This window comes from Numenius arquata, chromosome 8, assembly GCF_964106895.1.
Source record: "Numenius arquata chromosome 8, bNumArq3.hap1.1, whole genome shotgun sequence".
In the NCBI taxonomy this organism is placed as follows: Eukaryota; Metazoa; Chordata; class Aves; order Charadriiformes; family Scolopacidae; genus Numenius; species Numenius arquata.
In genome coordinates, this window is record NC_133583.1 from 17,393,572 (window position 1) to 17,418,465 (window position 24,894).

Genomic DNA, 24,894 nt, shown 5'->3' on the forward strand with positions numbered 1-24,894 from the left:
CATCAGCTGGCTTTTCTTCCTCCCTGTGCCTGCAGAAGCTCTGCCAAATATGACCCAGAGGATGGGAGCGTTGCTGAGGTGAACAGCAGCAGAGGTGAGCATCTGTGACTCCAAAACAGGCCAGAGGGCTACAGTTCCTGGCCCCAGATGGTCAGTGGGCACAGGAGAAGCTTCCTCTAGGAGGGTGAGGGGTTTTTGCCAAAACAGAGCTGCCCACTTTTCAGGAGGGAGGCAAGTTAAAACAGATGTTGTCAAGGGCATCCAAATATCCTCTATTTTCCAGGCCAGAGACCAAGATGCAACACATTTTTGGACACACCCAACTGAGATTCTTCCCAAGTCTCCATCCAATGAGATTTGCCAGATACACAAAACCATTTCCAAAGCAGCAACACATTTTTCAGTGTTTGCACATGCAAACACTTGCTTTCACTGTACTGTTTTCATCCCTGACAATTTCAGACAGGTAAACAAATGCTGCCTTTACCCAGGACCCTTAAATCCCTGCTACACTCCACACGCTCCCTTGGGAGTTGCTCTTTCTGACTGGATTCCCACACTCGCCACTGACATTGCTACTGTGACACTTGCACACAACGCCACACCATCAACCTGGTCTCACTACAGCGCTGGTGAAACCTGCTCACCACCCCAAAAATAATTTCCTTCAAAGCTGGGAGAGAACCAGAATTTACAACTTAGATGGGGGACAATGAAAGAGGAGGCATTACCTCTTCAAAAAAGAGTTTTAGGAGTCTCTTTCCATTTGAAATGTGGATTTGAATGGTAAAAAGGCAGAGGTCACATCACACCAAGTGTCTGCCTTAATGGAAAGAACTTGAACAAAAAGCAAGCACAATTGTGCTCCTTTCCTAAACCCCTGCTGCTCAAAATTCAAAGGAAGCAAAAGGAAAAAAAAAAAAAAAGAAAGGGGAAGAACTATAAGGTTCCTGCAGGTAAAAGCTTGGTAGCCTGAGGAGGTGTCAAACAGGGCTCAAAAACTCCTCCAAAGGATATCAGGGTAAATTGTACATTCTCACTCTCAAATACAAAGCCACCAAACTGGTGTGACAGGACTACGTGGTTTACATGTCAGCTTCAATCTTTACCATTGCCTCCAGGTCTGCCCTTTTGACTCAGTGCAGTGTCTCTACCACTCAACCTGCTCCCAAACACAGCGCTGCCATCAGGATTGCCACTGAGCATTACAGAGCAGTGTCAGGTTTAGACATGTCTTAACCCACTGTGAGCCTGCATTGTAATAAGAGCTGGGGCTGTGCACGTCCTCTCAGAGACCTGTCTATGTAGCACCGAAGGATCTCTGTGCTCACGTCTGCAAACCATTTCTGTGCACTTGCACTCAGGTACTGCTAAGGGATAAGTTTTGCAAAAAATGTTTGTTTATCCTCATTGTACAGAAGAAAAAAATAATCAAGAACTCTGCTGGTGAGAGCACAGGACAGTCCCCAACTTTTCAGTGTAGATTTTCATAGAATCATAGAATCGTCTAGGTTGGAAGAGACCCTTGGGATCATCGAGTCCAACCATCTACCCTACTCTACAAAGTTCTCCCCTATACCATATCCCCCAACACCACATTTTAGGCATTGGCACAGATTTTTCTGTTGACACTCTCTTTTCTGCCTACCTCAGTCATTCCTCAGGAATAACCACATCCCTCAGCAAAGGATGTGAAGACAAATGCCAGGATTAGCACTCGGGAGTTCTGGGCCTTAAGTATACCATTTGCCCTGTATTGAGCACGTATAAAGCTGTGGCAACCTGCTCCCAAGATTTCCATTAGGAACATGTCTATTTTGACCTTAAAAGAAGGTTCAGAAGACACTCTTAACAAAAGGCCTCAGGAGTCAGCTGCATCCCCTCTTCCCATTTTCCCCACCTCAAGAGTGAAAACAACTGCAACCACAAACACCCTAGAAACATGTTAAGAACTTGTGGTTGACATGCTCTTATCAAGCCCTAACAGAAGGTCAGAACGTAAGCTGAAATCCTTGGCTGCAGCAAAGCTGTCAGAGCGGATCCTTATCACCAAAGAAGCAGCACAGACGTGGAGCTCCATTTCCCTCACAAGAAACCTGAACAGCGTATGTATGGGCTGCTACTAGTGGATGAGCATGAGATTCCCACAAGGTACAAAACAAAAAACCCCTCCCCATGGAAAAAGGCATGGACTAGGGATTGGCCACCAAGGAAGATGTATCATCTGTCAACAGAAGACACCCAGGGCAGCAATCTCAAGCACTTACACCTTGCCTACAGCATTAACTGAGAAGTCAAACAGTACCCCCTAACAATGCTGATAATCCCGCACAGCCCTTTCAAATGCCAGGAGTGAAGCTGGAAGGCACAGTTAGCACCTTGGAGTAACTATCTCTTGAAAGCAACAGTCACCCCCTGGAAAACACCCCAAAAGGATCAGACTACTCTGTAGCTGCGAAGGGAAGGGGTAGATTCTCAGGGCAGGCAAGGGCAGATGTTTCACAACAACCGCTGTATAAAGCAAACTGGTACGCAGTCAGACCAAGCCTCTTTGGAAAATGAGATATTAACAGGAAAACATGGAGCTTAAAAGTCTGCAGAAGCAGAAAACATTTACACAAGCTTTGTGACATATTTCCCACTGAAGGACCTTCAACCTAACCAGCCTAGGCACTCCTGCAAGAGATAGTGTACAGCAACACCACCTCTGTAGTACAGACAGAAACCTAGCATGTTCTGAAAACATAGCTTTGAATATTCCCTGGTAATGCTTTAGTGCAAAGCAACAATGCTATCATATTTGGCCACTCACTAACACCCCTTAGGTTTGGGTACTGCAGAGCTCACCAGTGCTAACGAGCCAAGGAGCTCACAATTCTGATGTGGTATGAGCTATGGGGCAGTTGGTATTTTACTTACAGATATATCCTTGTAAAGATGCACTTGGTCAAACTCAATGCCATGAGTTATGAAGTAATCAATGACCGATGAGAGCAGTGTCATTTCAGGAAGAGAAAAAATATCCATAAACTGCTTCAGTGATGGACCCTAGAAAGCAAAAAATGAAGGAGATACATTAAACAAAAAAAAAACACAACTTTTTTTTTTTTTTTTAAAAAAGCAAAGCCAACAAACAAACTGATATTAACCATTACCATCTGGAAGACATTCCAGGCTAACAAAAAGAAAAATACTGATGTGGAAAGTCCCAGACACTCAGCAAATAGCTCTCTCTTCTCAACCAAAACACTAACATAATGACAAGAGAGAGGCTTCTCCTTCACAGAAATCATGAAACAAACCCAGCATCATCAACACCGTGGGGTGAAGGTGGAGGAAGTGGAAGTCAGTCCTAGACACTAACTTTTATTTCAACTCCATGCCCTCTCCTTCCCACCTGGCCTCTTGGCATTATCACAGATGCCAACAGACAATGCTCTGCTACAGAAGCAGCTATGGCCTGTGCTGAAGGTGCCCCATTGCTCATCTAAACCCGGCTGTGACATTAGGCACACGGGCACCAAAGCTGCTCTAACCACATTCCAGTGAGCTTTCACACAGCAATGCAAAAATCACTCCAACAAGCAGTTTGCTAATGCCTGTCTGCCCTTGAGTCACTATGGAAAAACCCAGAGTGGGCACAAAGAAGAAGAGAAAGAACTTCAGCCCACCCAGCAGTCAAGAAGAAACGGACAATTAAATCCCAACCTTGCATTAGGCATGGCTGCAGCTCTCCCATGCATTTGCTATTTTTATTGCCTATCGATCACAAAACTATCAGCAGGTCAACAGCCAACTTTGGCTCCAGACAGGCCTTCCAGTAAAATAAATCTTGTTTACTCAGTATGTACCACCTGTGCAGAGGCCTATAGTGAGTCTCACTGGTAAGGTGAGGCTGGAATTAATTTTTTCATCTTTCATCGCAGATCAGCCAAGGGGACAGTTACTAAGGTCTTGTATACGAAAAGCAATTTGGGAAGCGCAAAGATGTCTCAATGAACCCGGCACCAGAGATGCCCTGGCAATCCGGCCACATCATGCCTGTGCATGTGACCTTTGAGCAATCCATGACTGACAGCTGGAAAGTTGCAACTATCAAGACTTTTGTCCATTTTGATGTGTGGTTCCTAAGGGAACATTTCTCTCACTAGCAAAACCAAAATTTCCTGAAAAGAGCCTCCACCTTTTTTTCCTGTTCAGGGATTCTGGGAAAGAAGCAAGAGGGACACAGACAGGCATTTCCTACTGAAATCACTAGGTATGGGATTTAGCAGAGCGCTGCACAGCAATGACCTGTCCCACCCTTCAAGACCGTAAGCATAGAGGAGACAGTTAAATGCTCAAGGTTAACGGCAAAGATTTACCTTGTCAATTCTGATTTCATTTTTGTGCCTTGCATGATTATCCTACAAGGCAAGTACAGCCTCCCCCCGTTCCTTTTAGTGGCCTTGAGTTCCTTACAGCAGACATAGTTTTGCTGGATGCAAATACCCTTAGTTGTATATACTGTTGTTCTCTTTGGGATCCAGCTATTAATTTCTGGCATTCATTACATTATTAGGAGAGGAGATTCACCTCTTCGCAAAGAAGAAACTGTTATCCCTACTACTGTGGCCAAACTTTATACCGATTTTTTCAATGCTAACCACAGGAAAGAGGAAAACACCTGGTATGTATGAAGCAGCACAGAAAGGCACCTTAGCATGAGCACCTGGTCCTACAAAAGGCCACAACTCGAGGCGAATTTAGTGTTTACAATTATTTTACAAGAAAGGTGAAATCATCTCAAGTTTGCCAGGAGAGAGGAGAGTTGCACAGCGGGAGGCTAATCGAGCAGAGTTTACTGACAGATAACAAATTTTAAACAGAAACATCCTATTTCAAAGCTGGAAACAACACTGAGCTATAAACAGAGTATACACTTATCCAGAAAGCAACCACTCAGATTAATTGTTCCCGAGAGAGAGAGAGAGAAATCAAAAAGTGGCCTTGCTGAGACTTCACACAGCAGACTCAAAGGGGTATTACCAGAGGAAGCCTGCCCTTCTCCTTCCAGCTTCCCCTAAGGCAACTGAACTAACAAAGGGCAAGAAACAAAGCAGTTCTGAGGGGAAAGGGATGTGAACGGCCCCACTTGTCCATGGCACCACATTAGACTAAAGGAAGAAAAATCTCTCCTAACTTCCTCCAGTTCAGGCAACCGAAAGATTTCCACAACTCCTACAGACAGTCCTTTACTGTGACAGTAAGCTTTTCTGCCTAAAACTCATGGATACCAACCCTATGAATAATATCCACTGAGCAGGTCTGAAGAGGTGTGGAGGGGGATCCCGTTCACGAAGGAAAAAATCCCTACCCAAAACAAATGAGACAAAGGCATTGGGAGCACCCTGCTGCTAGACACACAGAAGCCCTCCCACACAACTCACTGCAAACACCATCACCGCAGGCTGCCCTGGTAGCTTGAGAGCTAGATTTGGCCAAGGAACAAGCAGGGGACATCTCCTTATCAGTCTCCAGAGCCATTCAGCTCTAGGCCAATAGCCCTGGTGTTTAGGAATGCTTCTCAGATGGCTTTCACATGCTAAACTGCTAAATAACCTCTGGGGCAAATTCCCACTAGAACAAAAACACACACTGCAGCTCACTAGGGACTGAGCCTTTTGGAGTCCAAGGGAGGCTGGGGTCATTTACATGCACATACAATTCACTCTGTTTTCCTAGCTGTTAAAAGAGCTGCTGCATCCTAGCAGTAAAGGGCTTACGATACCTTGCCATAGAAGTCGCTCATCTGGTACAGGGGGATGTGCTGCGTACCACCGTAGAGTTCGATTACCTCTTCATCAGGCACTGGTTTGAGCCCTCTAGACACAAAACAACAGAAATTGTTCATCAATAATCACCAATCTGCAAAGAGCTACAAACTACAGAGAAAGAGAACAAACAGGCTCTTTTCTATAACTCACAAATTTCTCTTGCACAAAAGGGATAGGCAGAGGAACCTGGAAGCTCCATGGTTTCTTAAAATCTTTCCCAAGACAATCTTCAGATACCTTGTTTGCTCCTTCAAGTTAATTGACGGGTTTTATCCACATTCCAACAGAGAGTCCAGACAGTGGCATCTCTCTGTATGCTGTCAATCTGCTGACAGGACTGCCCCACCAAATCAGCCCCATGACCTGACTTTGGCAGCACTGGGTAACTGTACATTTGGAGAGGTTGCTTCCAAGAGGTATATCTACCATTAAATGCAAAGGTGTAGGGAAAGAGCTTTCCTATTCAGCTCTTCTAAGCAAAACAAGTTCTTTGCTAAAATCATTCAACATTTTTCCCCAAAACACCATAATAACAGGTACAGCTATAAGCTGTACCGTTCATTGACATCAGGTTATCTGACTGCTGCAGGTATTACCTCTTGCACAATTTTTCATGGCTGTTTACTCAAGCAGTCAGCAACTTTCCCTTTCTCCTTTCCCATTCAATCACAGTACAGCCTCTGAGAAGTTAAAAGGTGCCTCAGTTGTGTGGAAAAGCAAAGGACACTTCAGGAAAAGGGTGCTTCAAGAAGGATAGTTACAAACAGATAATAGGGGAAAAAGTTTAAAAGCATTTTAGATACAAATCTCTTTATGAAGCTGGAGTGAAATATGGGGCAGTACCTACCTCTCCTTCCCCACCCCACCCCCCAAAAGCTAGCAAAGAAGCCAATTCTCTCTGATTATGAAACTCCCTTTTTAATATTCTTAGAGTGTTTACTGTAACTGAAGCTTAACAGCAAAAGGGCACAGTTCAAGGAAAAAAAAACATTGGTTTCCATGCTCAGGAAATACAACACAGATTTACAGGAGCTTTGCTACCAATAACTATTAATTACTACTTCTTAGACACCACCACCACCAATCCACTTCGGGGCAAGGTTTTCTCCCAGTCTCCAATCTCACAACTTTTTGGAGAAAAGTTTGCTCGGCACTCTTTCAGACACTTAATTCCAAAGTACACCCAACTTTCCTTGGAAAACAACAAAAGAGAAGGAAACCCAGGATAAACTAGGCCTTAAACGGAGCCCAGATTCTGAGGCATCATTACTTTATTGACATGTCTGCACTGCTTTAAGATTTTATTTGCACATCCAGACCACTCTCCTCTTAGCTTTGAGACAAGGTGCAGCAGACCACTGCTGGGATACACTCCTGCCTGGAGAAGACAGGAGTGTACGTGGACCATATACAGAGGAGTCCTTTCCTAGTTTCACTGTTTGCTCACAGACGTTAACCCAGATATGCTGCAGCTGCAACTCAGACATCACACAGAGTACGTGACCAGATGTGTCATTAACCATTACAAAAAGCTCCAGGTCTTCCCACCCACACTTGGCTTGAAACGCTTGAGAAAAGTAACTCCCTGCAATTATGTACCAGGTAAGCATTTGAAGCAAGTGCAAACAGGATAAGCCAGACAAGACTGTGCTCTGCTCAGAAAAAAAAAATGCCATGAACATACACTCAGATTTATTAATCCCCCTTTGCATATATGGGCATTTAGAAAATGATTTTCAGAACTGACAGACCTATATGCCGTCCCCAGTTGGACATAATGGAAAGCATCAATCTTCATCAGAAGACTCTGTGATAAGGGATAGACATTTACTCTTAGCATTGAGTAGGTTAACAATGAAACCTTAAGTTTCAAGTTCCACACAAATGACATTTAGGAAATAAAATTCAATATAAACATTCCACATCAATGTACTTTGAGCTGCACTTACTCCCCAGCCACTTTTATACACACTTATTCATATTGTTACTTTTTTTTGGCCTCTCTGGCAAAAGATCATCTTTCTATGAGCTGAAATACCACTGTCTGTTACACTCCAAAGTTTGTGGACAGGGATGCAGTTGAAGAATGGAGAGAATAATGCTTCTGTGACTCAGACAGTCTCTTCTTATCTCCCGTCCAAAAGCACACACATTCCAAAGGAGCTTTGTGTGCACAAGAGATCTATTTCTTGTCACGTTTATCTTAAGCAGAACTAAGTGGACAAGTTTTGGTTCAGAGCGCAGCTGCACCCCGTCATTTTCTTTATACAAGAGCTCTCCTCTCCTCTCCATCACTCCCCAACAGACATTTAAGCAAAGATGTTCATGAGCACACCAGGCTGGCAACATTAGAGCTTTTTTTGTATCAGACTCCTCTATTTGTGTGTCATCCCTTCTCCTCCATCCATCATTCTGAAGCCATAACACAAGTTCTCAGGGCACATAAAGCAGCCTCACACATAACCCACATTGCTCTGCAACTCAAATAAGGACACAGCATCAAACTATTTGTGCTGTTTCTACCACAGTGCAAGGTAATTGATTCCATGGAGCATTCACAACCTTCAGGCACCTTCTTTTATCATGATACCATATCAGTGCAGCTCGTTACACTGTGGGCAGCCCTCCCATTAGTTTGTGAGGAGTGCAGGCAAATACACTGAAAGATTTACTTGGACAGGCACTACCCCGTTTTTCGTGTGTTTTGCAAACTGATCCCAAGAAAAGAGAGTTCTCACCACCTACTCACTCACAAGGCACTATGCTTGGCAAGGCGAGTCACCTCTGATATATCCTCTGATATATAAGCTAGAGATTTAAATGGAGAAAGAAACTTCAGTTTCTCACAGATCTAATTCTTACTTTGTGAAGTCAGAGACACAAGCACTCTGCTGCCATACTGTCACCTCAGTCATGACAAAAGACACAGGAAAAGTCTATATAGTTTTCTTCTTCATTCTCTTTTTTTTTTCCCCCCCCACTGCTGGAGAACAGCACACACACTCCAGCCTGTACTGCCTGCTTCCCTGAATTTGCTCAAAGCTCAACATAAGAAAAGTTACTAAAGTGAAGCAACTTTCCCTGCTGTGCTCCCACCTGACTGCATGGCTGCAGCAGCCGGCATTACATCACTGGGCATCAGGCTTTCAGGGAATCGGTCCAAAGTACTGAAAAGGGTTAAAGCTAATAACGCTTGCACTTTGCTTGCCTGTGCTCCTAAGAAGTATGCATCTCAAGTAGCTTGGATCTTTTTCCAGGCAGTCCTATTATTCGGGGTGGGGGGTGGGGAACGCTTCCTAAAGCATTCTCCTGACAAGTCATTACTATTATTAGAGTAAGACATAATGCTTCTGCTCCTGGCAAGTACTTGTAGATGCAGGATTGAAGTTTGTTGTTTAAATTTCCTGAAAGACAGAAAGGATCACACAAACAAGCTGAGTTTTCTATTAATTAGGTTGTGGAATTAAATGACTTTTAAATTGGCAAGGATGTTTACCAGAGATCTTTGCTAGAATGTCCCATTCTGCTAGAGGCTTTGCAAACACAAAAGACATCTTTCCCTGTGAAAGTTTTTAAGCAAGAAGGACCCACTCAATGAAAAGCACGGCCACCCAGACTATGTACTTCACTAATAGTTTGGTGACCGATGTTATTGTAAGCAATGACAGAAAGTATTTCCACTAAAAACATAATGCAATGGAAGACAAAGCCCAGGAGACTGAACTTTGTACAGCTTACCTTTTGAACATCGTAATGAAGTCCACGTATGGCAAACCCCGGAATGTAGTCATACTTCCCAAGCCCTTCTGGATACTGGCAAGATAGACAGCAACATCATTAGAGGCATAAGCATTGGGTTATCAACAAAATTATTTCACCTGTTGAGCTGGCTTAGTCCTATTAGTTGTCTCACCCTGGGACAAACTGATCAAGGAACAGGTGCACTTAATTTTGCCCTTTCAACAAAGCAACTGGATGACTGCAGAAAGACATAAGGGATCAGGATCCCCAAAACTAGTTTCTCTCATGTAAAGGACACTAGTGAAAACTTAACAGATTACTCAGGCAGTGAGAACACTTCTGGTAAGCTCAATTAAATGCATGTATTTGGGAAAGCAATGGCACTGCAGAGTCCCTCTAAAAAGAAAAACGTGACGAGAAGAAAATGCACAGACCAGTCACCTATTGCAAACAGGGTATCCGTTATTGGACATGCTATACAGCATCATCCACATTGACTTGCATGTGTCAAGTCCCGTGTGGCTTCAGTGTTGGCCCATGGTTCACGTTTATCCACCATCTGTTCCTCAAACCAGCAATTCTGTAGGCATTATTTCCATAGTTACGTAAAACAGCCCAGACCTTCCTAGACTAAGGTTCCTGCTCCATATTTATAAAACCTCAGGAATGTAGAACATGGTAAATTGTCTCAAAGGAAATTAATTCCACATAGAGACAAAGCTTTCTGCAATCAAAGATTGTGAAACATGAAATTTATCTCAATAAAACAAGTAATTGACACATGCGCACAATGCGGCATTTTGCAAGCGCGTCTGGGGTGTTGCCAAGACAGCAGTAAGCTTAACTGAGTGGAAAGTCTTAGCACATCATTACCTTGAATTGTTCTATTAGGATGTCTCTGGCAGTGTTGAAAATCATAGAGTGTAGCAAATTAGAATACTGTGCTAACGTGTAATCGTAGTCAAAGCCATATATCTCCACATCTCCCAGACTGATCTCGTTGTTAGCGTAGATAGCGGCCGGGTTGAGGAGATTGCAGACTCCTGGTGGAAGGAGATCTAAGAGAAGGGAAAGGGGAGAGGTTAAAGAAACTGAGAGGATCACTGAAATTTCAACTTTTCACTCTGGGCCTGACAGCAGCTGGAAGTACGACACAGCAGCAGCAAAGGAGCACAGTGCAGCTATCGAAGGCTGCTGCCCTTAACCCAACTCAATCTTCCCTGTGAAAAAACACGCTGTGAAACCTCTGCCTGCGTCTGGTGATGATGCTAACCACTTGCACAGTAAGACTGATCTTTTGTGTCAGGAAGTCCCAAAACAATGTCCTCGGGTCTCTGGCCTCCATGAAGCAAAGCAGACCAGAGATTTTGAAGTGTCAAATTTCTAGCTCACAGCAGCCGCATTTTCAGCAGACTCACCAACATGAAGCGTAGCTGCAATAAATCACCAGAAAAACATGTGCCCCTCACTTAAAACTTGAGCAATACAACAGGCTAACACTCCTCTCTGAGAAATCTAGATTACTTGAAATGAGAAATTTTGAGGTTTGCCTTTTGGCATTTCTTTTGCACAGAAGCAGCCAGACTTCACAAAGCAATCCCGCAGGTACCATTAGGGCTTTTTTTATTATTATTAATCAGTAGGATAAAACAAGGTTTTGTATGAACACCAACAAAATGTAAAAAAAAAAAAACAAAACCAAAAAAAACCCAACACATTAAGCTCTGCTCTTGGAGTGCTAATGCAGCAACAAGTTATCTGCTTTCCTCTGATAAACAGCTGTGGAAACAGCTCAGTCCTTGCACGTGTTTTTTAACTTCAAAACAAGGTTACTGTGCACGATGCTTGTGAATAACACTTTGATCCCCAGACCACTGGGAAAATGGGGGTTAAGTGACGTAGCAGCTGAACTACCCCTATATCCCTTTTCAGAGCCAGTCTGGAGAGCAGAGAGCTTTAGCTGCACTACAATGGGAGAGACAGGAACAGACCCTCCCCAGGTTTCCCGCTCCACGAGAGCTGTCCATTGCAAGATGAGACAGAGTAATAAAAATAGTTCCCCATAATAGGTTGCCTGGTCACATCCACACCGGGGGACAGAAAGGGGAAGGAGACATTTCCTCCCCCCTTAAAAGATGGGTAATTTTCTCTTTTAATGATAGGAAAAGTGCAGGCATTTTCCAGATCCTACACAGCATCAGCAGGTAGGCTGTTTTTTTCCCTTCCTACCTTAACTTCTGGCTTTTAGCAAGAACCCTGTGATAGTTCTTTAGTGCTTCCTTGCTATAAAACCAAGTTTCATCTGAATCTAGAACAAAAGAAATATTATTAGAGATACCAGCCATTCCCAATAAAGATTTTGTCTGGAACGATTACAGAATTTAGGTAAAAGTCCAAAGTACGTTTGTAAGCACTAATCCAAAGAGGTGACATTTATTTTTCAGGGAAGAGACGCATTACAAAACATAACCATCCCTCTCTCCTAACTCACTTTCCTTTGGCCTTCAAATGCATTTCACCAGGTCAACTAGAGAGGAATTACTAGAAAATAAAGCAGTATTTTAAGGTAGACGGGCTGACTTACTGGCTAAACAGCAAGAACAAGAGCCCTCTTTCAGTGACTCTGCTGGTGGCAAAGTTCCTGGAAGAGGCTGAAGAGGGTGGATGCAATCAGAGTACTTTCCACTGGGATTATAAAAGATGGGAAATGTAAATAGGATTCAGATGATTGCAACTTTCATCCTCTCATCGTAAATGCTCTCTGCACCATGAACACAGCTCCACTTCCTGTCCTTACCTCCAGGCAAGTTGTGGGAAGATCTTTTTCTAAGCGTACAGTGGGATTTGCAGGGTGTTATTTTTCTTCCTCACAAGGAAAATGACACAACCCTAATCACATCACAGTGCAAATATGCAGTGCTTTCCTCTCCTAATGAAAGCATTCCTTTTATTTTCTTTTTTAATGACAAATCCACCCCACTTGCTGCTACTGTATCCCTACAGAGAGGTCAAGCTTTTCCAACATTCACCGCTTGCTAATAGATTTATGAAAACGCATTTTGATAGCCTGAGAGCAGTGCAAGATACCATTGCCTGAACCCCATCTCTCCTTTCACAGAAGACATGAGACCCCTCTAGATTCAACAACATATGCCTGCCACAACTTTTGCAACAACACGATCAGGAAAAACTAAGGGAGCAGTAGCAGTATGATTTTGTAACAACTAAAGGGTAGTCTGAGATTTGCCAAGCACCATGAAGTGAGTCTTATCTCTGATCAGAAGCATAAGCAGTAACTATGCCACACAGTATGATTTCTGAAGTATATTTAGACCCACTGGATGAAGCCATACTCCTCCCTGCCAGCCTCAGTCATACAGAGCCTCTCTGCTGTCTTCTGGCAGCCTCCTGCCCAGCTCATTTTACCCTACTCAGACGTTTTGTCACTAACTTACACAGCATGTCCTCTCTTACCTCATAAGGGCTGAAGAAAGATGCATACGCTAGCCAAAATGCTTTATCATCATTGCCTCACACATAACGTGTTCCCTACGCACTGCACATCTACGTGCTGTGTTTCCTATTGCACATCATCGTAACCAAACCAAACTTGCAGCAACTTGCTGACAGCTTGCTCTTTCCATGCCATCATCCTCCATCCTAAATTTACAGTAGTTTTAAAGCCACTGATCTCCTAGAGAGAAGTAAAAAGCTCTGGGTTTCAGTCCAGAGACTCTTGCTGCATGTTTGGCTCAGTGTAAATGTCTATTTGCAGCATCCTCCTCAACAGAGCGGCCGGTGTCAGTCTCCTCTTCATGCTCACAGTCTCTCCACAGGTTCAAACTACATCAGGGAAGAGCCAGAGGCAACATGCAAGATCTGTTTCAATACAACAGGCTTAGTGAGCCAGGTTTCAAGAAGTTTAGGGTTTTGTTTAGTTCGTTTGCTTTGCTTTTTTGTTTTGGCTTGTTATTTGGTTTGGTTTGGTTTTTTCTTTAAAGATAATCACCTGAGTGGTTACAAATTCTGAGTGCTTAATTAAGTCCTGGGCTGTGGACTTGGGCGCTGCTGACATTCAGCAGGTAATCTGCCAGGGATCTGTGCCTCAGTTTGCATGGAAATCGAGTCAAACAAACAGATGACACCCTCCAGAAGCCCATGAAGATGCGATTTTTCAAGAACGACAGCTTTTGCTTTTCCTCTGCCAAGACACCGAAATAGATTGCAGGACAGATATGATAAATTACAGCAAGAAGAAAAAAAAAATGGAAAAAAAAAAAAAAAAAAGAAAAACAGTTTTGGTTATTTAAAAAGAATTATAATCCCAACTAATCTTTCCATCTGGGTTCTAACTGGAAAGGGAGACAATATCACAGTTAGTCACTGTCTACTCAGCACTTCACCCAGGAAGTATGATCTAAGGGAGAACCGGCGTGTGTACATTTGAGGACAGTGGGGAAAAAACAGCTCTTGCAATAGATACAAACCCCTGGAATCTGCATACTTGCACAATTTGCTCTGGTTTGCGACTCTGATGGTTTTAAGGGAAGTGTCTGCATATCCATCGCACATGATGAAACTCAGCAACAAAGGCAGACCACAAGAAAGCGTGTTTGATCTCATGAATTTTTTACACCTGGGTGTAAATGCAAAGGTAAACACACATAATCTCCTTCATTTTACTACCGTGAGGCTCTGAACAGCTGCTTAAATTGGAATATCTTCATGACGGCACAAGCGCCTCTTCCCAGGCAATAGTCCACATTGTTAGAAAGCAATAGCACTCAATCCCCGACATGACAGCAGAGATGGAAACAAAAGCAGGTAATTAACTGCGAACAACGGTTAGAGACGCCAAGACACCACATGGCCCATTCTGATGTGAAAAACACTCTGGTCAGGAGGTGCCAAGCACGTTCTGTGCTTTTCTGAGCTCCCGGGGGTACCAACGGCAGCACGCAGGAAATGCTCCTTCTCTCAGCCTCCGATCCAGCATGTTAGTGAAGAACAATACATAGAAAAGGCAGCTCACACCCACCTACCCACCTCTCACACCTTTTGTACGCCCAGAGGTCCAATAGAGCAGACATCTGTCCTAACTTCTTTGTAAGACTAACAGGGAAAAGAGCAATACTGAAAAGCAGATGGCCACCATCCTCCACGTTCTTCATGAATCAAAAAGTTCCCTTTGCTCACACTGACTTGCTTTCTTAAGACAAACTGCCAATTTTTCCTCCCTTCCAAGCACCTCTTTATCCTTTCAAAGTGTGGTTTTGTACCATTTCACAGCAATTCCTGCAAAGCACCCTAACCAGCTGAAGTAGATGCCTCTAACATGACAGTATGGAGAGGGAAATATTTCTTAAAGAGCATTAAATGACAGAGGAACCATGTTTAAAAAGCGCTGAAAATTACTCTGGAGCATAATCTTGAACTTACGCCACTATACCTCAATATTTTGGGATTTCTCACCAATGAAATTGACACAAATCAAAAGCAGTATTAAAAAATAGCATTTCTTTCCAAAACAACATTTTTTTTTTATATACACAAAGGCACCTCTTTACAAGAAAAAAACTTAATATTTAGGAAAGTGGAATTTGGAAGTTAATGTAACTGGTCTCACTTCCAGTTCTGGCTGTTAACTGTCATTTTCAGTCCCAGCTCAATCTGAAGATGCCACAACTCATGAAACAAGCATACTCCCTAAGCAATTTGCAGGGCATTTATTACCATAGCACTAGACTCGTTTCCTGGTTTGGTAAAGAGTGAGACCCTTAAATCCTTGCGTCTGCTTGAAATTAGTGACACAAGCAGAATCAAAATGTGCTGGGTTGCAAAAAGCCACCTGTGCACCCCACCAGAATCACCAAAGCAGTGATCACACAGGGGCGTCACCTTCTTTCCCGTTTCCAGACACGATGGGCACATGCTGCTGACTGCATGGAGTTATTTAGATACAAAGGTATCTCTTGATCCACACAAACTAAAAAGAGCAAGGACCTCTGAGCTACCTCCTCAGTGTTATCAATGCCTAACCAAGCTCTTGTTATCTGCAAACTTTTCTCGTCTCTTAGTAATTCTCACATTTAACCATGCTCAAGCTTGTTAGGCAGAGGCAAGAAGTTATCAGTTATTTTAAAGGTTCCTTTGGAAAGCTGATTTACTACAGCTATGTTTACAAGTTTGAAAGATCTAGCAAAAAAACATACACACTTATTTACAGCCAAATCCTCACTTGCTTGCCAGTTCCACTGAGTTTCAGGATTGGATGTTTCACAGAGCGCAAGACTTCAGACACTGCTTACTGAGAGAGCACATTGGCCTTCCCTGACACTTCAGATGGCATCAAACCAAAATACAGCAAATCTTGCTCAACACCACCACTCTGACAAATGCAATTATACTTTTCCTTTTGACAGAGGAAAAAACCTCATGTTAAGTAGAAGTAGTAGCCTCAAATTCTTCCAGGTAATAAAATGTTGTTTGTATTACCATGCTCAAGCCTGGCAGAACACAGATGTGTTTCTACAAAGTTGAGAATTTCTGGTGCCTGGGCTCTGGCCACCAAACCAGTACCACCACTGAGCTTTACTGCACAGAAGCTCTCATCCTACACATCCTGCCCTGTCCAACTTGCTCTGCATTTATCACTGGAGGATCTATGCAAAAATACAACATTGCTCTATAAATCAGGTCCTAAGCAAGAGCTGGTTTGAAAACACAGTAAATTCTCCTGGCAGAGACCTCTCTCCAAAACCAATAGCAATAACTGACAATATAGGACCAAGGACTCCACAAAGGTGGAGTTTCAGAGAAGGAGGGAGAAGGTGGTACCGTAAGAGTCTTCTCAAACTCAGTGTTGATGAGTATTGAGATGTGACAATGGATTTTCAAATCCATAACCCAACATTCACTTTTACATCAGTTAGAAATCAAGAACAAAGGAACAGACTGATGTCACATTTTGCACAACGCAGTTTAGTTGTCCAAAGCAACAATTAAAACCAGCATGAACCAACTTTGTTTATGCTTTTTCTTGACAAGACTTGAATAACAGCACAGTCTTGAAATTTTGGTTTGGGGAGCTATTCTTTAAACAAATAAGGGCCTTCTTATTTAACATGTCTAATAGTTACCTGAAGGTTTGTAAAGAGTCTGCTCTGTAACACATGGGCGACTTCACCTAACTTCATTTTGCACTTAGTCCTGCTGATTAGTTCTCCATCTTCAGTAACAGCTGTATCTCTTGCATACCAACAAAGCGTAACTACGTCAATACAAACTTCACAATCTGTCACATAGTAAAGTGAGCACTTTCCCAAGAGACCATGACACAGCCTTTTAATGTCTTCATTTACAGTTTCAATACCATTATGGAAAAGGAAAAAAAAAAATGCTGTTGAGGATATTAAGGTCCAAACACCATTACAAGTTTTGCAAGTTGGAATTTCTTTCAAGCCGTGAGGTGAAAACCACAACTCAAGTCTCGGAGCAGGGACTTAACACGAAGCTATGGTGCTCTGTCAGCACCCCGTACTGCCTTCAGCGGCTCAGGGAAAGGAGCTCACATCCTGCAAAAGCTGGAATGCAGCAGGCTGAGCACCCAACTGATCAGCAGCCAATTCCTTTACATTTGTGCATCATGAAGGACTTCAAATTTTATGTCAAATCCTGTGTACTGGAAGGTGGGGGAGGAAGGAATGACAGAACTTGCCAGTCTCAGAACAGTGAGACGGTTCTTCCAGATGCCTACGGCTGGCTGCTGTCCTCCAAACCCTTAGACAAACAGAAGCTAAGGGAGAGCTATTTAACAGCAGACACAAAGTCACACTTCCTAGCTCTCTACAGTGCTTACCTTCAACATTCCAAGAATCAAGAACCCAGCAGGAAAAAAGTTCCCTGCCCTTATGCCATGAAAGCTATTCTTTCACATTTTTAGGAGACTTTAATACAGTGGGGATCTGCTGCTGCCAAAAAGACCACAATCCTGCTTTACGCATGGACAGATTTGGCGAGTGGCACGAGTCTTCTCACTTAGCAGGACATCAACGTACCTGACAGAGCCAGGTAACTTCTTGGTCAGAGGAGCAAAACCGCACACACATGCACACACGCGTAAAAGGTGTTTCGCATCTGTAACACAAACTGGGGTCAGGATCAGGAGACATACTAGCAGCTGTAGCATCGCTCTTCTCCACATTCACCCTTGTGCCAATGGTGAGGTACAAGTTGGACGCCAGACTCCTCACCACATCAGTGAACACGACTGTCTATTTTTCCTAGTCTAACCACCTTTCTGTATGCCAACCAATGGCGAATTAGAGAAAAATGCAACCAGCCCTTCATTTAGACCACTTGCCATGTTGGGGGAGGGGGAAGGAAGGCAATTTTGAAGAACCCCACACACTCTGCATGTCCTAAAACGCTAAGACCAGTTGAGGGATGTTGACAGAGGGAAGCCCAGGATGGGGAGAGGAAGACCAGAGCCAGATTTCAATAGAAATAAAACCGTTTCCAAGGGCCGAGGGCAATGGAGGTGTGCAGATGGCATTGCCAGGGAGAAGGTTTCTAACCCCGGCAGCTGCCACAGCAATGGGCACATCCCCAGCTCTGCAGCGCAGGGAAAGACACCAAGATGCAAAGAGGAGGGAAAAAAAAAAGGAGTAAAAAAAACAAAAAAAAACAAAATGGGAAAAAGCCCAAGACCGGCAGGACGTGGCAGTCCCAGCGGCCGGAGGCGGCCCTTACCGTAGACCAGCTTTTTCATCTCGTGGTACCTGGCCCACAAGTAGGTCTTGGTGTCGGCTCCCTCGGCCGGGAGGGGCTGGCTGCCCGTGGCGGGGCCAGGATCGGCGCCGCGTCGGGCTCTGCCGGTGGTGGCCGCCGGCTGGTGGTCCCTGGGCTGCCCGTGGCCGCCATCCCCGGGGCACTGGCTGGCTTTGGGGCGGCAGCTCTGGCAGGAGACGGCCACGGCGAGGAGCCGGGGGGCCGCGCCGCTACCCCTCCTCAGCGCCGCCATGGTGCCGCCGGACGCTGCAGCCTCGAGGCAGCCCGCGCACGGCCAGGTCTGGCTCCCCTTCGCTCCCCGCCGCTGCGGCCCCGGCCCGCGGCGGCACCCGCCGGGCGGCCAATCCCTGCCGCCCGGTGCGAGGGGGCCGGGCCCGGCCACGCCTCAACGGGAGGAGACCGGGAGAGGGCGGCGGGCACCCGGGCAGGCTCCGTCCCCTCTGAGCGGCGGGAGGGGCCGTGGTCCCTCACCGTCAGCCCCGCCCTCGGCCCCGCCCCGGCCAATCAGGAGAGGCGAGGCGGCCCGCGCGAGGGTCACGTGGGGGGGGACAGATCACGTCCTTCCGTTCGCCGGCTCGCCTGGGCTCGGCAGTCCCGCGCTGGAGGTGAGGGTCGCGCGCTGGGCGCGGCGCTGATTGGCTGCGTGCCCCCCTGCCGGGCCGGGCTGGGCTGGGAGGGGGGGAGGAGAAGGAGGAGGGGGCTGAGGGGCCGTCATGGCCGCCCGACCGCTATGGCTGCAGGGGAGCGGGGTGAAGCTGGGCCCCGGCGACCCGCTTCCCACCTCACCCCCTCGGCCAGCGTAACGGGGAAGACGGGGAGCTGCGGCCCTGCGCCTGGGGCTCTCCCACAGCGGGCTTGGCCTCCCGGCTGCGGTTTGACCGCGGGGCGTTGGGAGCCGTTGTACGTGCCGTTCCGCCCCTCACGCGCCTCCCCCCCTTTTCTTCTTCACGGGCGAACTGCTGAAGGCGCCGATCCCGGCCTGGTCATGCTGGTGAGCAAGAGGGTGAAGCGCCTCTTGCAGCTGGTGCCTGGGAAGCAGCGCTTCGGCGTTTACAGGTTCCTGCCCTTCTTCTTCCTCCTCGGGGGAGCGATGGAGTGGTTCATGATCAACGTCCGCATCGGCAAGGAGACCTTCTGTGAGTGAGGGCCGAGGGGGGAGGCCCGCTCCCCGCTGAGTCACCGTTGTACCCCCCCCCAGCACCTCCCGGGTCTGAGCCGGTACCGGGTGCCACAGCACCTGCCAGCGGTGAACGCAACGGAGGCGGCCCCCCCCCCCCCCCCCCCTTAACAACGGCAAATTAACAGGGTCCGATGGCGGGGTCCTCACCTGGAGGATTTTAAAGATGATCAGCAAGTCAAACACTTCTCCCTTTAGTGCAGGGTGTGACACGCCAGATTCTGCCTCCCCAGAAGAAGACACGGAGCACAAACAAATACCTGGTTTAGAATACTAAACTAGATTTTCTCACATTGAAAAAGACTCCCCAGGGCTGTCAGAATTCAAGTGTAGGTGTGGGTTCATCTGAAACGTGACTTTCTTTAATTGAAAAAGAGATAGGGCTATGAGTTGTGAGAACTTAGCTAATGGCACTTCGTTTCTAGAAGTTAAAAGCATTTCTTTTTAATGTGGCATTCTTCCCCTTCACAAACCATCCCTGGAAGTGTTCAAGGCCAGGCTGGAGGGGCATTTGAGCAATCTGGTCTAGTGGGAGGTGTCCCTGCCCAGGGCAGGGAGGTTGGAACTAGATGATTTTTAAGGTCCATTCCAACCTAAACATTCTATGATTCTCATCCTTGCTAGAAATTTTTGCCTACTTCAGAAAAAGCATCAGCTCTACTGTACATTATATGAGAATATTGTCATTTTCATGGGAAATCTAGTTGAATCTCCTGCAGAATAAAACAAAAGAGCTTGATACAATTTCCATAGCTGACAAACTCACTGCAAACAAAATTGCTTCTTTGTTCACTTCTGAAGGCTTGGCTTTGTTGTGGCTTTTCAGTTTAATATTTCTGAGGTGTACCTATATAGTAATAAAGTCAGGTTAGAAACTAAAACACAACATTGCATTGTAGCCATTATATTTCAGCTCGAGCCTTATTTTCCTGCAAAAAAAAAAATTAAAAATTGCTATGCCTAGAGGATACTATACTATAGTAACAACAGCTGTGCAGCTTAGCCTTATTACTGCTCCATGATCCATGCAAAATGATAATGTACAAGACCGATAACCTTTTTTTTTGTCAGCAAAAGATATTATTGGGTGGTGGATATTTAGGGATGATCAAGGAAGGCAGGAAGAACAACTAGGAAGACTATGGAAGGTGTCTCTATTCCTGTGGTTTGTTTATTTCAAAAAAAGTAAAATACTGAAGCTATGCTGGCAGTCCTCAGGTATTGACTTTGTGCCTGTGATTTCATTTCCCTTTGGCTTCAGCCAATTTGGGCATTTGTGCTTTTAATTACCCTCATGGGAAAGTAGACAAGAAATGACTGTATCACACCGGAAACTTAGTTTTGCTATAAAAACATTATCATTAGGACTGATGGGAAGAACTTTAGCCTGGATGGGAGGGAAATGAGTGGTAATAAGGATTTGTGTTGGCTTGAGTTTTTAGTTGCCTGTCAGTCAATGTCTGTAAGAGAAAATTGGATTGAAAAGTTTAAAAAAAGATAACAGGCTTCATAAATTTAATACTATCTTGCACTTAGAAAATGCTAATATAAAAAAATCTTTCCGGCAGATGATGTTTACCGTAGGAAACGATCTGAAAGACAGTATGAGGCAAGGATGGAAAAAAATGAATTTTAGCTGGAACGATTCAAGTGGAAGGTCCTGAATGCTTCGACTCTGTTAATACCAAAGAAGCATTACTGCCACATTGATGGGAGGGGAAGATTTTGTCTCTGCAAGATGAACTGTAATCCTTAAGTTTGTGTAATACTCTCTCAGATGGTTTTGGCGGTTTTATTCTTCCATCTACTTCATATTTTTAATATTTTGCATTTAAGCCAAATACAATAGTGAAAACTTCATTGTGTTTAAGCCTCTGCCACTTATTTAATGTTTGTTTAGTACTTCTAAATAAACTAAACTGAGTAAACAGAGTCTGGCTACTGCTTTTCTTTGCTTGATGAGACACAAAGAAGTGTTACATATTGCATACACAGTCTCTCAGCACAATGGAAATAGTAATTTTTAGTATCCTTTGTACTGATAGAAACTGCTCTGGAATCTGATTTGTTTTCTTTCCAATGTGGCATAATTTTAACTAGATAAAAAAGAGGACAGGCTTACTGCTCACTGTTTACTTAGCCCTCACTGTTTGGAAAGTCAGCCGTGGGTTCAGGCTCGGCTGCCTACAAGTGCTGTAATGCCCAGTGTTGCTACTCTGACAATGCACTGAGCTGAGGGCTTTGGGGGACAAGTCTGATGCGTTTACCTGGCAACAGGCACAAGTTTAGAGGAACGTGCAACGGCAGCCTTAGCGAACCTGAATTCTGTTTGCAGGACTTGTCTCCCCAGAGAAGGAGAACAGAGCTCTAACTGCTCATTCCTGGACAGCTTTTGCTCCCCAACAGCAACACCAGCTCTCGGGTGCGTGGGAGTGCGTCAGTCACTATGCGTTGGGGCGACTGGTGCAGTTCAATTGGTGAGGATCATACATTAATGCAATTGGTTTATTTCTGATGGTATGTGTATATGCTGAGGGTTCCACAAAGAAGCCAATTCTTAAGATCAGGCTAAAAACAAACCCGAGGGAGTTCATATACTCACATGCATTCCTGTGCTAACTCCTAACAGCCTTTTTCCACAGAAGTAAGTTTTCATCAACTAAAGAGACAATGGCTGTTTAGAAGATGTTTCAGTGCAGGTACTCAACTTGCAGGCGGAGGGTAGTCACTGTACTTTGCATTGTGTCTTCCAAGGACTAATCTGGAGGACTAGTGCTATGTGTGTTTTCAGGAGATACAAAAAACTGACAAAGAACTAAAGATGTGACTGTGCTGCTGCATTTTTTGACTGGAGAGCAAATAGGTTACTTGGGGAGAAGTAACAAGAACCTGGATTTTGAATTTGGTTCCAGGGTAGAGCCCAAATTCAGAAACTCCTGCGTAAGCTTTTTTGCAGTCACAGATCATTGCACTGAAGTAAATCCCGACTGTAGCAATACATTAAAGAATAAAGCATTAATAAAACCCCAGATTTTGAAAATTGCTGAGCTCCATCTGCCTTCGCTTCTTGAGCTTTTTGGAACTTCCTTGTGCTTGGTTTCCATAGAACAAATAAGTTTTTTAATATCTTTGCTTTTTTTAAGGTCCTTGTTACTTCTCGGTACTCGGGAGCTTGATGTGAAAACTGCCGGTGGCTTCCCCTAAGCCCTGCTGGAGCAGCAGAGCGTTTCACAGACAGCAGTGAGTCAAGGTCCAATTTTTCACTTCAGAGTTCTTGCTTATTTTGCAGCACTGTTTCCCGTTTGCAGCCGAGAGCAGCAGGCGTGTCTGGAAGGTATCTCAGGTGGTTCCAGCTGCTTACAAGTCTGGTGTCAGGGAGTTCTGTTTGTGACCAGTGCAGGAATAAAATCCTTCTCCAAGTTGGTATGGTACCATTTCAGGCAACATCGATCTGTTATGACAGAAGATGCAGCTTTGACATTTAGAAATCTGAACTGTATTTTTCATTCCACAATGTGTTTGCTAGTGCTGATCCTTCAGCATTCTTCTATTTTGCCAGTCTCTCGCTGACACTGGAAATAAGAGTAGCCAGAAGGCCCTAGTGCCCAGCCTATTCCAGCATTGGGCACACTTGGGGATTTAGTATCAATTTTAATCTACACCCAATCTTCAGCAACCAAGGTCTTTGTTTGGTTTCTCAGTTTTATCCCTGCTGACTCCTAGTTCTGTGCTCTTTGCCTTCCCCAGTGATCTCTTTCCCATCTTCTCTCTGACTCTCATCTCCCCATTTCCTTCCCATCCACCAGCTCCCCCTCATCCGTCTCCTATGGTGGTGGGCAATGGGGAGGAAGCAAGAACTCTCTCCTTTGGCTCGGAGCTCGGGCCAGCATGGGGAACACACTGCTGCTGCTGCTGTTACACGCTGCGGGAGCGAGCCAGGAACACGGCTTTCGTTTTAGGCGCTGCTGAGCCCCAGCCAGTTCTGGGGCTGAGCACGTCCATCCCTTCTTCCGGGAGTCCATCTGGTGTCAGCCCAGAATGCAGCTTGGCATCGACGAGCAGCGGTCTCATGTGTTCACTTTGCTGCAGGAGATTCTGAGAATTAGCAAAGTATTTCTGCTGAAAGCTTTCCAAATTGTAGAAGTCAGCCCAATATAGGTATCAAGCATGGAAAAGTTCAACTCAGTAAAGCAGCAGCAGTAGAGTCATCTGCCAACAAACAGTGAGTGATACTTACGGAGAAGCAATGCTGTTCCCACTCCAGCATTACAGAGGGGACAATTTCACCGCCGTTCTTGTGGAAAGAACAGATCTGTTCATTGATCGGTTCCCTGCTGCCGTGCACCCAAGGATGCTGCCAGCTGAAAGACCTGGGGTGAGCCAGGGAAGTCCTGAAAAGTTCTGGTAAAGGAAGCGTGTATGTGCCCAGCCTGTACTCCTCCCTGGCACAGGGCTGCAGCAGAGTTTTGTCCCAGCTTTTCAAGAGTAGAAAAAGGAAAAAATAGTCATCCGTTATGTATTGGTGCATTCTTCCCTGAAGGAAAACTTTTACTATCTTCAGCAGAGGTGAGCTTTCACTTTGGACTTCACAGAGAGATACAGAACCGTACCTGTGCTCCTGTTATGGCCAGCCCCAGCTCCTCCCAAGAACGGTGGAAAAATCTGCAACAGGCACTGGTGGGATGATTGGTCCCGAGGGATTTCCCTATATTGTTACTGGATGCACCAAGCACAAGGATTAATTATAGTCCTCCCAAAAACCATCCAATGGAAACCGAATTTGGGCACTCTGTGTAGAGACAGTTGCACAGACTTCATGAAGGATCAACCATCCTTCACTGGTTTTGTCCAAGGCTTTCATCGTGCTTAGCTTAACCTGGGCTGAGCCGCACCGCCTGCTGGTTCTGCTGTGCAATTCACTGCATTCTTCTCCATTTCTTTTCATGTCTCTCCTGCTGCCTCTGATAACACACGATACAGACGATAATCAGCATAGCCTGACTTCTGCACTGGATTTCTGATCCCTCTTGGTGCAGGAAGGACCGATCTCTCATCTACGGATGATTTTCAGTATCTCAGACTGAGCAAACACAATGTGGAGGACAATGAGAATTAGTGTCCTCTGTGCAACTGCACCATCTACCATCCAGTTTTGTAAAGGTGAAGTTCTGTAAAGCTGGCAGCCTGCATGACAGGCAGTGTTTATCCCCCAGGTCGAAGACATGAGTGCACGTTAATGAAATATAATCCTATCTCTTCTGGTTGTTTAAATTGCTCTTTGTAAATTATATGTCAGAGGCACCTTGGGAATCGAGAGCTTGATACGACTTAATTTTTCTTGCTGTCTGTGGTATTAAAGAAAATTTCTAT

General features: G+C 45.0%; 2 protein-coding genes across 2 annotated transcripts in view; one reads left to right on the forward strand and one right to left on the reverse strand.

Moving 5' to 3' along the window:
- Nucleotides 1–18,649, reverse strand: part of NT5DC2 (5'-nucleotidase domain containing 2) — a 28,086-nt gene extending 9,437 nt beyond the window's left edge. Inside the window, exons 1-6 of the mRNA XM_074151953.1 lie at nucleotides 18,309–18,649; nucleotides 10,431–10,615; nucleotides 9,555–9,629; nucleotides 7,568–7,623; nucleotides 5,771–5,864; nucleotides 2,920–3,048 (exon numbers count right to left, since the gene is read on the reverse strand). Coding sequence (XP_074008054.1) covers nucleotides 2,920–3,048; nucleotides 5,771–5,864; nucleotides 7,568–7,623; nucleotides 9,555–9,629; nucleotides 10,431–10,615; nucleotides 18,309–18,579 — 810 coding nt within the window. The 5' untranslated portion in view covers nucleotides 18,580–18,649. The remainder of the gene's footprint in view (nucleotides 1–2,919; nucleotides 3,049–5,770; nucleotides 5,865–7,567; nucleotides 7,624–9,554; nucleotides 9,630–10,430; nucleotides 10,616–18,308) is intronic.
- Nucleotides 18,650–18,889: 240 nt separating this feature from the next.
- Nucleotides 18,890–21,449, forward strand: UQCC5 (ubiquinol-cytochrome c reductase complex assembly factor 5). Its single transcript, XM_074152516.1, has 3 exons — nucleotides 18,890–18,952; nucleotides 19,313–19,483; nucleotides 21,093–21,449. Exons 2-3 carry the CDS (start codon nucleotides 19,333–19,335, stop codon nucleotides 21,158–21,160), a joined length of 219 nt encoding a protein of 72 aa, XP_074008617.1. The 5' UTR covers nucleotides 18,890–18,952; nucleotides 19,313–19,332; the 3' UTR covers nucleotides 21,161–21,449.
- Nucleotides 21,450–24,894: the final 3,445 nt, after the last annotated feature.

What these genes read in the sequence shown, in the direction of transcription:
- UQCC5 (XM_074152516.1), top strand. Translation starts at nt 19,333, where the DNA reads ATGCTGGTGAGCAAGAGGGTGAAGCGCCTCTTGCAGCTGGTGCCTGGG. An exon ending in CATCGGCAAGGAGACCTTCT is followed by an intron (nt 19,484 to 21,092) that starts GTGAGTGAGGGC and finishes TCTTTCCGGCAG; the next exon opens with ATGATGTTTACCGTAGGAAA.